Source organism: Neolamprologus brichardi, chromosome 1 (assembly GCF_056152115.1).
Source record: "Neolamprologus brichardi isolate AB-2024 chromosome 1, ASM5615211v1, whole genome shotgun sequence".
NCBI lineage: Eukaryota > Metazoa > Chordata > Actinopteri > Cichliformes > Cichlidae > Neolamprologus > Neolamprologus brichardi.
In genome coordinates this window covers 37,017,906-37,033,146 of record NC_142104.1, presented here as the reverse complement: position 1 = coordinate 37,033,146, position 15,241 = coordinate 37,017,906, and the positions used below count along the sequence as shown (strand labels likewise).

Here is a 15,241-nt window from a genome sequence, read left to right as displayed (position 1 = left end):
TGAAATGCGCACTTCTTGTGGGTTTTTTTATCCATTTTTAGACAGAGATGAGATCATCTGCACACTCTACAGAGGCCCAGAGTTACTGTTAATATCAAAAATATAATGCTGTCCTTTGAGATTTTAACATAAGACTGTGAGTGTAATGGATCTAAAACTGTTTAAATCTCTACAGCCTGGTAACATGGAGACTTTAAAAACATCAGCAGAACGTTTCAGTAGTGTAGTCTAATTTGTTCTTTTCATTTAATAATAGAGTCCATATTATATCAACAGCTACATTCACCCTGGAGAGAAACTAGTGAGGGAGACCATCAGGACCAAGCTGGGTTTCCTGGGTCCAGAGGTTTGGAGAAACTTCTTCCCTTTCCTTCATCACAGCTGTCCTGTGCCAGAAGTTCTGTTGACCCACTGAGAGAGGCTTCATTTATGAAACAACAGGAACACTGAAGCTCATGGCATTGATCAAGCAGGACTCATGATCTTCACCAGCAGCTCCCTCACAGGGAAATCTTCAGCACTCCTCAGTAGGCCCGCCCCAGGAGATGGATAAACCCAGCATTTCATGAACACTGTGATGGAGACCTTTGGTTTGTGTAATGTTATAAATACTCAGATACTCCCCAGAGGCTCCAGGCTTTTACATAAAGATATTATATTTAGTCCTGTAGAAAGTTATATATTTAAAAATATATGATCCTCTCTGGTTACTCTGGTATGAATAACTCTGAATAACTTTATGGTAAATAACACTATCTGCAAAAAACTGTGAAAGAATTCCAGATCACAAGTTTGTAGTTAAACATACAAGTGATGACCTTTGACCTTGATCAGGTTTTATTTAATTGTGTTAGAGAAAATCTCATATGCTCTTCATGCCGCTGAGTACATCAAGTGTTTAAAACAGAAGCTGTGCAGGTCTGAGATCAGCAGCTTTGTGAAACACCAAACTGAGGTCCTGTTAATGCTGATATATAGTGACACAGTTACATGAGTGATTAATCCTTTTGTTTTTTTGTCTTTAACTTTATCAATAAAGCTGCAGCTTTCACTACAGCACGTGTGGTACTTTAACCTTTGCACTGTTTTCATCAGTTCATTTTGCAGTTAACATGTTGGATGATCTGTCTGCTGTCACTCGATGGTGCTGAGGTCTGAATCTGAGGGCAGCTCCTGTAATCACAAAGACAACAGAACCATCACAAACTCAAATATACATTTTATCCCTCAAAATTGAAATAAAGCGGATTCTTCTGTCCACACACACTCAGGATCTGAAGTTCTTCCCTTACATTTTTTTCAGTATTACAGTACACTACAGTACTTTAATCCATAGTTTCTGATTAATGAGGAGTTACTGAAGTACAAGCTTTTAAAAATGGTGTTACTGTCTTTACAGATGTGGCAGGAGACTGAAAACATGTTGTTTGCACATATTTAATATTCAGCTCTGCACAGGAGCTGAAGCAGAGTGCAGCCTGTTGTTTTTACAGTATAATACTTGTAATAAAAGTACAGTAACAGTAATTAGTGACTGAGTAGCCCGGAGCGTTTCTCTTGATGTGAAATTGTGGAGAAAAACACAACATCCAGTATCGTAACAAAAAAAATCTGCTCTGAACTGGAAGAAAAAACCTTGAGTAGAAGCTCACATCAAGAAAATAGCTCCTTGGTTCATAGTAGCATCGCTCTGCTAACATGCTAACAGCACATTTGAGCTACTCACCCCCTCCCTCGTGTGCTGAATCATAGAGCGAACGAATCACTCACTCACTCACCCCCTCCAGTCTCCAATCTGTGCAGGTGAATGAATTCACCTGCACAGATTAGCTAAACGAACCCTGGCAGCCGAGTGCTCATTTTAGCTAGCTAAGGTCTCAGGAGCTAGCTAAGGACGGTAGTTACGGAGTAGCTTACAAACACATTTAACTTACCGAAAAAGTGCAGCGGGGCCTCGGGTCCTTCTGTCAGGTAGTCCAGTTTACTGAAGAACACCTCAGGCTGTCAGGTTAAAACACTCGGTCGTGTTTTCGTAATGTAAACGCTGGCCCTCCTCTCAGAGTCTACGCTCTATCTGCTATTCCCGGACAGAGATACGCAAGTTTCTCCGTGACTGCAGCTGCCAGTCAAAGCTGTTATGATGACGTTTCACCCCAATTTAACATCACCGCAGTAGGAATTAGAATCAAACGTATGGGAAAGGAGACCCCTTGGACATAAATCATTATGTATCATCATTGCTGTAACCCGATAACACAGTCACGCCCATGCAGGGTAAATTTGATTATTTTTACTGAATCGAGTTTTAATGAGTCACTCACCAAAGTGAATCGGTTTTTTGAGTCATTTGATTCGCTGAGTCAGTTGACCAGAGAGTGCAAAAAATGTACATTTTCACTCAAACTTCATTTGTTTCTCTTTTCATGTAAATCCTACTGCTAAGATGAATGATTCTAAAAGAAAACAACTACTTTATAGATCAAAAAAGAGCAAAAATATTTCTAAAATTAAGCAATTTCCTATCAAAATTGCTTAATAAACATTTATTTATTTTTATTTTATTTATTTTTATTTTTTTGTATTTTCCTTAAATGTGTTAAATATATATTTTCTCATCTAAATGTCCACTGCGCTGTGAGCCAGGGGGCGGTAATGCGCCTTAACATTGGTTGCCAACCAAGAAGAAGAAGAAGCTGTGAGCCAGGAGGGAGGGGGTGAGTGAGTGAGTGATTCGTTCGCTCTATGATTCAGCACACGAGGGAGGGGGTGAGTAGCTCAAATGTGCTGTTAGCATGTTAGCAGAGCGATGCTACTATGAACCAAGGAGCTATTTTCTTGATGTGAGCTTCTACTCAAGGTTTTTTCTTCCAGTTCAGAGCAGATTTTTTTTGTTACGATACTGGATGTTGTGTTTTTCTCCACAATTTTAATTATAAGCTAGATACATTGCTGCTAACAGCAACAGGGATGAGTCAGTGAGTCAGTTGGGCATGTGAATCATGATTCATGAGTCAGTAAAGTGATTCTCGAGTACTGAACGATTCGTTCATGATTCGCGCATCACTAGTGTGTTTGTTTAAATCTCAGAGCAAGTTACAGCCAGCTGAATTGCTTAGACTTCCTGTGAGCAGGCAGTCTGAGGCAGGAACAATGTGCCTTCTGCTGGTCTTGGGCCTTGCTATAGCTGTTGCTTATTTTTACCGTGAGATTGTAGTGAAAGGAAAGAGATGCACAAGCAAAGCAAAGCTACATGGGAAAACTGTGATTGTGACTGGTAAGTAAAGGCTGTGTTTTTGTGTTGCACTATGTCTCTCTGATGAGCAGAATAAAAGCTTTTTCACCTGCAGGCAGCAACACGGGTATTGGGAAGACCACAGCCCTAGATCTGGCTAAAAGAGGAGCTCGGGTGATTCTGGCCTGTCGCAGCAAGCAGCGAGGAGAGGCTGCACTTGAAGAAATCAAGAGGGTGAGTAGATATTTAACCAAGCAAAAGACCCATGTCTGTCCTAAATAACCTGCAATGTCATCTAGTATGTACATTATTGATAGGTTTGTAGCTTAAACCTATTCGCTGGAACGTTCAAGACAATTCAGCTGCACAGCAAAGCAAGACACGAGTTGGCAAAGTTCTTTATGTTTCTCGTGCACGGGAGAGAACTGGACAAACGCTTGACCCCAGTTTCTCTCGTCCGTTAGGTTACATGAATATACATAGGTTCATTAACATATGACGTATACATACACACAAAGAGTACCTTGTATGTGTGTGTGTGTGGTGGAACTGCTGGAAGTCCAGCAGTTCATCTAAACAAAAGGCACTTATACTTAAACAGATATACGTGTGTTTGCTATACCATATATCAGAAGAGAAGATACAACCTCGCTCATGATCCCAAGAGGTGTGTGATCTATGCCAGAACACTCTGGAGAGGAGTAAACGCGACCCCCTATTCATGCTACACAGAGTTGTTACAGACCTCCTAGGATGAGACATTCTTTCAATCTACAAATGGTTATATACTTCTAAGCATATATAAATATATATTTCTAAGCATAAATGACAATCCAACAATACAAATCTAACAATTATTGTACAGGTTATACCAGGCTCATTCATGACAGTAGATGGACATTGTAAAATAGTTATGTGCTCAATGAGTTTTTCATGTTTTCTGCAGGACAGCGGGAACAACCAGGTGGTGTTCCTGCAGCTAGATCTGGGGAGTCTAAAGTCTGTTCGCAGTTTTGCTGAAAACATCCTGAAATCTGAACCCCAACTGGACATCCTCATCAATAATGCAGGTTTGGCTGTCCATTGCAACTTCATGTCATATGAACAGAGAACTGTGTCAGTGTCTGTCGTCATTGGTTATTATATTTATATTATTATAAATATATTTATCTCTAGAGTATAAAGGATTTTATACATTTAATGGATAACATGGTGAGCTTTGGAAAGCGGTTAAAATGTTTCCCAGTCACTTTAGCACACTATGTAAAGAATACAGAGAAAGAAGGCTACACAGTTATTACACAACATCCATCCCAGTTCACAGAACTGCTTCATATGTCAACTTTGCAAGGTCATGATCCTCGTGCTGCCGATTTTGAACATTCAGGGTTGCAATGAAATACAGAAAGAAGTCAGTCAGTTCTGATACACTTAAACGTGCACTTCTAGAGAATCAGGATTCTGTTGACTATTCCTGTGGCCTGAACGTATCTGACTTACCTAACTATCTACTCTACTGTGATCAGATGTTTAAAAGTCTTGCTTGTTTAGATCTTAACACATCTTGAAACAAGACAAAAGTTTTCTCCATGTTTTGTCCAGGTGTGCAAATGCAGGGTCGCACAGCGGACGGACTGGGCCTGATGTTTGGTGTCAACCACATTGGTCACTTCCTGTTAACGAATCTGCTGCTGGAACGGCTGAAGGCGTGTGGACCAAGTAGGGTGGTCAACGTGTCATCTGTGGCACATTACTTTGGAAAAATTGATTTTGACTGCCTTAACACTCACAAAGCTCTTGGACTGGGGACCTCATTCATGGAGGTCCTTCAGTACTATTCTGATAGCAAGTTGTGCAATTACCTCTTCACCTATGAGCTGGCCAAGAGACTGAAGGGTACCAATGTCACCTGCTACAGCCTCCATCCAGGTCAGTGGGCATGGCACCAATATTCCCCATCAGTTCATGCAAACAAACACCGAATTAATGTATAGTACACACACTCAGTATACACTTTAAGTTCTGATCCTACATGATTTAGAAACTGAAGCAGATCTAACCAGCTTTCCCTTCAAGTTAAAGTTGTTCTTCTATTTTTGCAGGAGCCATCAACTCTGAACTGGCCAGGAATACAAACTCGACTTTGCGATTTTTCCTGAAGCCCCTCACTGCTTATTTTTTCAAGAACACAGAGCAGGGATGCCAGACCACCCTGCACTGTGCCCTCCAGGAGGGGATTGAACCGTTCAGTGGACGTTTCTTCTCCAACTGCACAGTGAAAGAAGTTTATGACAAAGCTAAGGATGATGCAGCATCAAAGAAGCTCTGGGAGCTCAGCGAGAGACTATGTGGCCTCGCATAAAAATAGTTAATAGTGTGAAGTTTTCACTGTTTCTGTGATACTTATAGATGAAGTCTTTGCCTGATTTTGTTTCTCAACCAAACAAAAGCCAGAATGACTGGACTGATTTTCAGTAAACATAATTGACTTGTTTTTACAGTAATGATCAGATGTTCACATTGGTAATTATTCTGTGCACTGAGTGCATAAGATGTATACACTTAGATAAGGCTTTGTAATAAACCAGAGTGACTGGTTTATTTTTGCATTGCACACCACAGTAAACAATCTTCAATCTCAGCAAGTCCAGACTGTCTTGAAGTCGCTAAAAAAAGCAGGTTTCAAATAACCAGTTTGGTTAGCTGAATGATCCTGGTTTCACTGGTTGAGTAGGTGGAGTAGCAGAGTGGTGTTGTCATAATAAACATCTACATGTGACTACAGCAAGTTTTTGAATTTTTATTGCATTATTATACAGCTAATAATCAGTTTATTCAAACGTTTACTCTTTCAGAGGACTAACTGGAAGCTTGAGCTGCTACGTTGTTTCTAATCTCAAATCTCCACCTTTATTTTGAATTGTCTGAAGACAAAAACAAAGAACACCTGTGTCCAATATCCCTTCTCTCCTTTTTCATTTTTAATCCCCTGTATCTTTAAAAACAAACCAGCTCAAAACATTAAAAATTCAGGTAAACAAAACTGTTTCATGGTTTGCTAATTGCAGTCACAGACACTTTTTCCCACACGGGGAAACAGCACGTGGGGTATGTGATGGCACGACACAACAACGAACAGAGGAAAAAACAGGGCTCAAATACACAGAGGGATAACGAGGGAATGAGACACAGGAGGAAAACACAGGAAGCAAAACTAAATACACTAAACACAGATCAAGGAATGTCAAAATAAAACCGGAAACATGAGCCTGGAGTCATCTATGTTCAATTCAATTCAATTCAATTCAATTCAATTTTATTTATATAGCGCCAAATCACAACAAAAGTCGCCTCAAGGCGCTTCATAGATACAGAGAAAAACCCAACAATCATATGACCCCCTATGAGCAAGCACTTTGGCGACAGTGGGAAGGAAAAACTCCCTTTTAACAGGAAGAAACCTCCGGCAGAACCAGGCTCAGGGAGGGGCGGCCATCTGCTGCGACCGGTTGGGGTGAGAGAAGGAAGACAGGATAAAAGACATGCTGTGGAAGAGAGACAGAGATTAATAACAGATACGATTCAATACAGAGAGGTCTGTTAACACATACTGAGTGAGAAAGGTGACTGGAAGGGAAAAACTCAATGCATCATGGAATCCCCCGGCAGCCTACATCTATTGCAGCATAACTAAGGGAGGATTCAGGGTCACCTGGTCCAGCCCTAACTATATGCCTTAGCAAAAAGGAAAGTTTTAAGCCTAATCTTAAAAGTAGAGATAGTGTCTGTCTCCCGAATCCAAACTGGAAGCTGGTTCCACAGAAGAGGGGCCTGAAAACTGAAGGCTCTCCCTCCCATTCTACTTTTAAATACTCTAGGAACAACAAGTAGGCCTGCAGAGCGGGAGCGAAGTGCTCTAATAGGGTGATATGGTACTACAAGGTCATTAAGATAAGATGGGGCCTGATTATTTAAGACCTTGTATGTGAGGAGCAGGATTTTGAATTCAATTCTGGATTTAACAGGAAGCCAATGAAGGGAGGCCAAAACAGGAGAAATATGCTCTCTCTTTCTAGTCCCTGTCAGTACTCTTGCTGCAGCATTTTGGATTAACTGAAGGCTTTTTAGTGAGTTTTTTGGACATCCTGATAATAATGAATTGCAGTAGTCCAGCCTGGAAGTAATAAATGCATGAACTAGTTTTTCAGCGTCACTCTGAGACAGGATATTTCTAATTTTAGAGATGTTGCGCAAATGGAAGAAAGCAGTCTTACATATTTGTTTAATATGTGCGTTGAAGGACATATCCTGGTCAAAAATGACTCCAAGGTTCCTCACAGTGTTACTGGAGGCCAAGGTAATGCCATCCAGAGTAAGAATCTGGTTAGATACCATATTTCTAAGCTTTTCAGCGCCGAGTACAATGACCTCAGTTTTATCTGAGTTAAGAAGCAGAAAGTTAGTGGCCATCCAAGTCTTTATGTCTTTAAGACATTCCTGCAGTTTAACTAATTGGTGTGTGTTATCTGGCTTCATGGACAGATAGAGCTGGGTGTCATCTGCATAGCAGTGAAAATGTATGCTATGTCTTCTAATGATGCTGCCTAGGGGAAGCATGTATAATGTAAACAGAATTGGTCCTAGCACTGAACCCTGTGGAACTCCATAATTAACCTCAGTGTGTGAAGAGGACTCTCCATTTACATGCACAAATTGGAGTCTATTAGATAGATATGATACAAACCACTGCAGTGCAATACCTGTAATACCTACAGCATGTTCTAATCGCTCTAATAGGATATTATGGTCAACAGTATCGAATGCTGCACTAAGGTCAAGAAGGACAAGCACAGAGATGAGTCCACTGTCAGAGGCCATAAGAAGATCATTTGTAACCTTCACTAAAGCTGTTTCTGTGCTGTGATGAACTTTGAAACCTGACTGAAACTCTTCAAATAAACCATTCCGCTGCAGATGATCTGTTAGCTGTTTGACAACTACTCTTTCAAGGATTTTTGATATGAAAGGAAGGTTGGAGATTGGCCTATAATTAGCTAAGACTGCTGGGTCTAGAGATGGCTTTTTGAGTAAAGGTTTAACTGCAGCCACCTTGAAGGCCTGTGGTACATAGCCGATTATTAGAGATAGGTTGATCATATATAAGATCGAAGAATTAATCAATGGCAGGACTTCTTTGAGCAGTTTTGTAGGAATGGGGTCTAAAAGACACGTTGATGGTTTGGAGGAAGTAATTATTGAAGTTAACTCAGAGAGATCAATTGGAGAAAAAGAGTCTAACTTAACATCAATGGTACTAAGAGTAGCTGTAGATAATATTACATCTGTGGGATGATTATTGGTAATTTTTTCTCTAATGATAAAAATTTTATTTGTGAAGAAGTTCATGAAGTCATCACTAGTTAACGTTAAAGGGATGGTTGGCTCAAAAGAGCTCTGACTTTTTGTCAGCCTGGCTACAGTGCTGAAGAGAAACCTGGGGTTGTTCTTATTTTCTTCAATCAGTGATGAGTAGTAAGCTGTTCTGGCTTTGCGGAGGGCTTTCTTATAAAGCAACAAACTATTTCTCCAGGCTAAATGATGATCCTCTAAATTTGTGACACGCCATTTCCTCTCCAGATTACGAGTCATCTGCTTTAGGGTACGTGTTTGAGAATTATACCACAGGGTCAGGTACTTCTGATTAGAGACCTTAGTTTTCACTGGAGCTACAGTATCCAGAGTCGTACGTAGTGAGGAGGTGAAATTATTAACAAGATAGTCGACCTCTGTTGGGGTAGCGTTCAGATAGCTGCTCTGCTCTGTGTTGGTACAGGGCATTGACGATGATAATAGTGGCTGGATTATATTCTTAAACTTAGTTACAGCGCTTTCAGAAAGACATCTACTTTGATAAAGTCCACTCTCCACTGCTGCGTAATCAATTATTGTAAATGTAAATGTTATCAAGAAATGATCAGACAGGAGAGGGTTTTCAGGAAACACTGTTAAATGTTCAGTTTCTATGCCATATGTTAAAACAAGATCTAGAGTGTGATTAAAGTGGTGGGTGGGTTCTTTTACATTTTGAGAGAAACCAATTGAGTCTAACAACAGATTAAATGCCATGTTGAGACTGTCATTTTTAGCATCAACATGGATGTTAAAATCACCCACAATAATTATTTTATCTGAGCTCAGAACTAAATTAGATATAAAGTCTGAGAAATCAGACAGAAACTCTGTGTAAGGCCCAGGTGGACGATAGATGATAACAAGTAAGACTGGTTTCTGAGTTTCACAGCTGGGGTGGACAATGCTATGCATCAGGCTTTCAAATGAATTAACAGTCTGTCTGGGTCTTTCATTAATTAATAGACTGGTGTGAAAAATTGCTGCCACACCGCCCCCTCGACCTGTGCTTCGAGATTTCTGGTAGTTAGAATGACTCGGGGGTGTTGATTCATTTAAACTAACATAATCATCCTGCTGCAACCAGGTTTCTGTAAGGCAGAGTAAATCAATTTGTTGATCAATTATTAAGTCATGTACTAACAGAGACTTGGAGGAGAGAGACCTAATATTTAATAATCCACATTTCACTGTTTTACTTATGTGACAGTATTATATCATACTTGTAGCACCACTTACTAATCATCTTTTACTCTACATGAAATTTTATTTGGTGGTTCCACATATGACATATATACATCACTGTGACATATGGGTAGAGGGTATTCTCCAGCACCACCTAGTGGGCATAGGCATTCAGTAGTAAAAGGATGCAACACCCAATCAGCATTATGGGCTTAGAGCAAATGGTAAATGGACTGGTTCATACATAGCACGTTTCTACTCTGAGCACTTGAAGTGAAGATGATTGAACACAACTTACCTCATTCATACGGGCACTTTTTCTGTGGTTTTTTTTTTGGTCACTAGAATTTGGAGTGTTGTTGTCATGATTATACTGTATCATGGTTTAAGCATTTCAGCCACTGTAAGTGCTGAACAAGTCATGACACAAATGTACAGCCAGTGGGCCTACCCTCATCACACGTCTGAGTACGTGGCTCTTGTATGAATGATAATCTTTCAATCAAGGTATCAATTTAGGAAACTGAGCGAAGGATGTTTTTAAATGACACTGCACATAAAACGACACAGGGTGCATGCTTACACTGTTATTCATACTTTCTACTTACTCTCATCCTCCTCACCAGGAGGACGAGGTCACAAATTCAACAAAAACAGGTCCTTAGTTCAGTTCAAGAGTGCAGACCTTCCAAAATGTTTTCTTATGGTATGACAACAGTATGAGAACAACTGAGAAGAACATAGAAACACACAGTTTATGAGAAATGTGAACCACTAACCTATAATAAAATATTCAAATATAAATATGGAGAGAGAAGGAATTGTATCAACTGGTATCAATAATCATTTTAAAAGGTGTCGGGAAAGGTCGAGGGATTAAGCATATTTTCCCTGAAAAGCCTTTAGCTAAACCAAAATGCTGCAGCAAGAATACTGACAGGGATTAGACAGAGAGATATTCCTCTTCTATTGGCTATATTCCTATATTCTTCTTTATTGGCTCCCTGTTAAATCCAGAATTGAATTTAAAATTCTTCCCCTCAAACACAAGGAGAAGGTCTTGAATATTCAGGCTCCATGTTATCTTAATGACCTTATAGTACCATATGACCCCATTAGAGCACTTCACTCTCAGACTGCAGGCTGACTTGTGGTTCCTAGAGTATTTAAAAGTAGAATGGGAGGCAGAGCCTTCAGCTTTCAGGCCCTTCTTCTGTAGAACCAGCTCCCTGGTTGGATTTGGGAAACAGACCCTCTCCGTCTTTCCTTTTTGATCAAACATATAGTTAGGACTAGATCAGGTGACCTTGAGTCCTCCCTTAATTATGCTTAAAAAGGCTATGCAGCTGGAGGCTTCACATGATGCACTGAGTGTTTCTTTTCCACTCACCATGTGTTTATAAACCACTCTGCATTTAACCAGTAGTTATTATTAATCACTGGCTCTCTTCCACAGTATGTCTTCATCCTGTCTTCCTCACCTGGTCGGGGCAGATAACCACCCCTCCTTCAGCCTGGTCTGAATTGAACTGAATAGATGATCTGCTGTGGCAGCATCTAAAGGGAGCAGCTGGAAGAAGAAGAAGAAAGGGAGGAAGAAGATAAACACCAAAAACATGGAAGGGACTTCTTCTCTTTCAGCAAGTCCTCTTGGGGTCCTCTGCTTCCATCACACCAAATGCTTAGCAATCCAGTTCTAAAATCTGAATCTTTTCTGTAGTTCTACTGCTTTGTGGTCTTTCATTTTCTCCTGCCTGCAGCTCCACCTTCAACATCCTTTGTCCAGTACATCCAATAACCCTCGTCTGCACATCTCCAAACCATCTCAGCCATGCTTCTCTAACTTACCTCCCAATGATTTATTCATTTCAAATCCCATCTATCCTGGTCACTCCCAGCTAAAATCTTCAGTTTCATTCTGTCTTTTTGTCAGTGCTCCAAACCATACATAATTGCAGGTCTCATTATGCTCTTCTAAACCTTCCCTTTCACATTTGCTGTTATCTTTCTTCCCAAATCCCCACTAACACTTGTCTCCACCTTAATGACTTGTGATGTTCTATTAAGGTCATTCTTTCTGAGGTCACTGTGGACCGTCTGCTCAACCATCTCAGATTTCCCTAAAAGTTTTACGACAACATGTCATAAAAAATGTATGCCAACAGTGAAGTGATTTTAAAATGGTATAAAAGTACAACAGTCAGCATGTCATGCATGTATGTAACACTTATAATAAACTGTATATTAATAAAGTACCAATTAATTAATTAATTAATAATAATTTACTTCTCAGGAGCTTTAAAGCAAAACTCCAACATGTTACAGGATGTTATTGTTGTTGGGCAACACCAACAGTATTTAGGTGTGGACTTAGCTTACGGCTAATCAGTGGACCAAAGGTTATGGCAAATGTTCAGATCACACCCTTACTTTTACTGCTACCCAGTTATTCACCTAACCATATAAAAAACAAGTCTAACTTGATTATAGTCAGGGTGACCTGACAACTACGGAGCCCCGCAAGGGACATGGGAGAAAAAAAATTACGATGAACTTTTGCGAGATCTCGCAAAACAAACTCGGGATCTTGCAAAAGCTTTGCGAGATTTCACAAAAGTTGAATTCCAACAATGGCGGCAGCTACTTAGTTGTAATATTACTCTTTCTGGGTCACAAAATAAACTTTTAAGATATTTTGAGGCGTGGATGTAGCTGTGTAAACGTCAAATATCTGCTCGGTTTACAAGACATCACATATTTGCAAAAGTGCTCCGACGTTTTTGGAGATCTGACACGGGAGGTCGAGACCTACTACAGTTTGTTTTGTGAGATCTCGCAAAAGTTCGTCTTAATTTTTTTTTCTCCCATGTCCCTTGCTGGGCTCCGTAGACAACAGTGTGGCTGTGTTTGCAAACCTGTTTCATCTCACACATTCTGTTTACATAAGGTGCTACAACCATTGCCTGAACATTTTCAAAATCTGTCTCATAAAATGACATAATATCCCACATATGTATAATAGTTCAACCTGTTACCATTATTTTGTTGTATAATAATGTGCTAACCTCTATTCAAATGCTCCTTCATGACTGAATTGCCTTAGGCTGATTTATAGGCTGAACTTTAGCCTTTTTTACATGATGGATGACAGGTTTCAAAGTAAAACAAAAGTCACTCTGTGAGCACAGCTTTTTTTTCTCTGTGGAGAATACACTGCTGTGTCACTGTGACTACTCTACATGCTAATGAGGGATGGTTTCACACAAAGGCAACCTTCTGCTCCTACTTTAATGAGAAGAGTGCAGTGCCATGGCAAAAGAGTGTTGTTTAGTCTGAACGTTCCTTTTAGAGTCAGATAAACCAAACCGCTTTTTAAGAGCTATCAAGATTACAATATGTCAGTTAAAATACAGATTCATGAAATCCCATTTTCCTTTACTGACTGACACAACCATGTCTTTTAAAAAATTTTTTAAGTACTTAAACCTCTTGTGATTTCAAAGAGTCCCAGCTCTTACAAGACACAAAGAGTTCTCTGGTACCTTGCTGTAACTTTTACTGTGCACAGGGAAGGGTTGGAGGGTGTGGGTGTGGATGATTGGTATGGAGAGAAAGGAGGTTTTTTTTCCCCCAACTAAGGATTAACTAATTGTTAAATAATTCATATTACAGTGACAGGACTGACAGGAATCATGACAGTAGCAATATCAAGTTTGCTGTATTGTTATCTACCATCCACCTAAATCCTAAAATAATCCTGGTCTCAGCTATTGTCACATTTCTTGTCAGTTTGTTACCTTCACCTGAAGGTGCTGTTAAGCAAGAATTAATTGATTAATAATGATAAGCACAAGCCAATGTTCTGTTTAAAATCATTAACAGACTCCTTAGTGCTGATCTAGCTTCTTTTCCTGCCAAATCTTCTGATGACTGTGAAAAATTCCTAAATTTCTTTGCTGGCAACATCAGTGATATCACATTACAGTTCAAGTTTAAATTAATCACTTTCATCCATTGTCTTGATCTGCCAAAAAAACCCTTTCATTTAAGAAATTTTTAACAAATTTATTAATTTGAAAACAAAAATTTCTATGCTTCAATAACCGACAATATTTCATTTTAGTCCTTCTAGATTTATCTGCAGCCTTGCCACTCTCATCAGAAGATTAGAAAATTGGGCTAGCATCACTGGCACTGCTAAAAAAAGCTTTTATCATACTTTTCTGACTGATACTTCAAAATTCATTTTAACCATTTCTGCTCAGCATGACCTTTAAGTCTCGAGGACAAAATGCGATATGCTCACTAGGGTGGTCGAGAATGACCAAGCTAAGATCCTGTGAGACCATATACAGATAGACAAACTGGTAACGACTAACCAGCCAAACATATACAAGTGACAGCAACATCAGGGAGAAGGAACATGAGAGAGGAGATCGAAAGATGTGGAGGGGGAAGGCAACAGTGGACACAGTGGTAACCGGGGGATTTGGGGCAGTGACCTGACCACCAAGCCAGGAAAGAAATCCGAGATCTCTGCCCAGAAAAGGGCAACAGAAATACTCTGCAGGACCCTCAAGAGCACATCACTGGCACGAGGCTTCCTGCCATTCAGGACATTTACTTCCAGCGATGCCTCCGTAAAGCACACAGCATCATCAAGGACCACAGCCACCCAGCACATCAGCTGTTCTCCTTGTTACCATCTGGCAGACGTTACAGGAGTCTGTCTGCTCGGACTACAAGACTTAAAAACAGTTTTTACCACCAAGCCATACGACACCTCAACCACAACACTTAAACACACACAACACAGCACTCAGAAGCTACCCTGCAGCTTCACAAGTACTCTGTTTAATCTGCACTGGTCACTTCACTTTATTGTTATTGATATTTATATTTAAAAGTGCAATACTGTAATTTTCTGCTGCTCATTCCTGTGCAATATCCCATCTGCCCTCCCGTCATATTTCTTTTCAAGATTTTCTTATTTAATCACTAGTGTACATATATTTATATTTATAGCTACATATATATTTAGTCATCTTTTCTCTTTTACCATGTCTCTCTAATATTTTGCTCCTTACTATTTTTCTATTTTCTATTTTATTTTATTTTATTATATTTTATTATATTTTCTGCTGCTCGTCAAACACATTTCATTGCAATGTTGACCCTGTGCTAACTTGCATATGACAAATAAAACTGAAAACTGAAACTGAAGGCTCCAGACCTGTGGTAGAGGACTTTATCTAAAAAAATACTTTTCTTTTCTTTTCTTTTCTTTTCTTTTCTTTTCTTTTCTTTTCTTTTCAAGAACTGCGGATCTGACGTAAATCTGAATGAATGAGAATAGAAACGACAGAGGGCAGCAGAGCGCCTTTGTTGCTGCTGGTCTGCCGCAAATAGTGATAG

General features: G+C 39.7%; 1 protein-coding gene across 1 annotated transcript; it reads left to right on the top strand.

Moving 5' to 3' along the window:
* The first annotated feature begins 3,087 nt into the window (after nucleotides 1-3,087).
* Nucleotides 3,088-6,260, top strand: LOC102785620 (dehydrogenase/reductase SDR family member 13-like). The gene is made up of 5 exons (XM_006799300.3): nucleotides 3,088-3,274; nucleotides 3,348-3,466; nucleotides 4,179-4,302; nucleotides 4,835-5,161; nucleotides 5,335-6,260. The coding sequence occupies exons 1-5, from the start codon at nucleotides 3,151-3,153 to the stop codon at nucleotides 5,592-5,594; spliced, it is 954 nt and encodes a 317-aa protein (XP_006799363.3). The 5' UTR covers nucleotides 3,088-3,150; the 3' UTR covers nucleotides 5,595-6,260.
* Nucleotides 6,261-15,241: the final 8,981 nt, after the last annotated feature.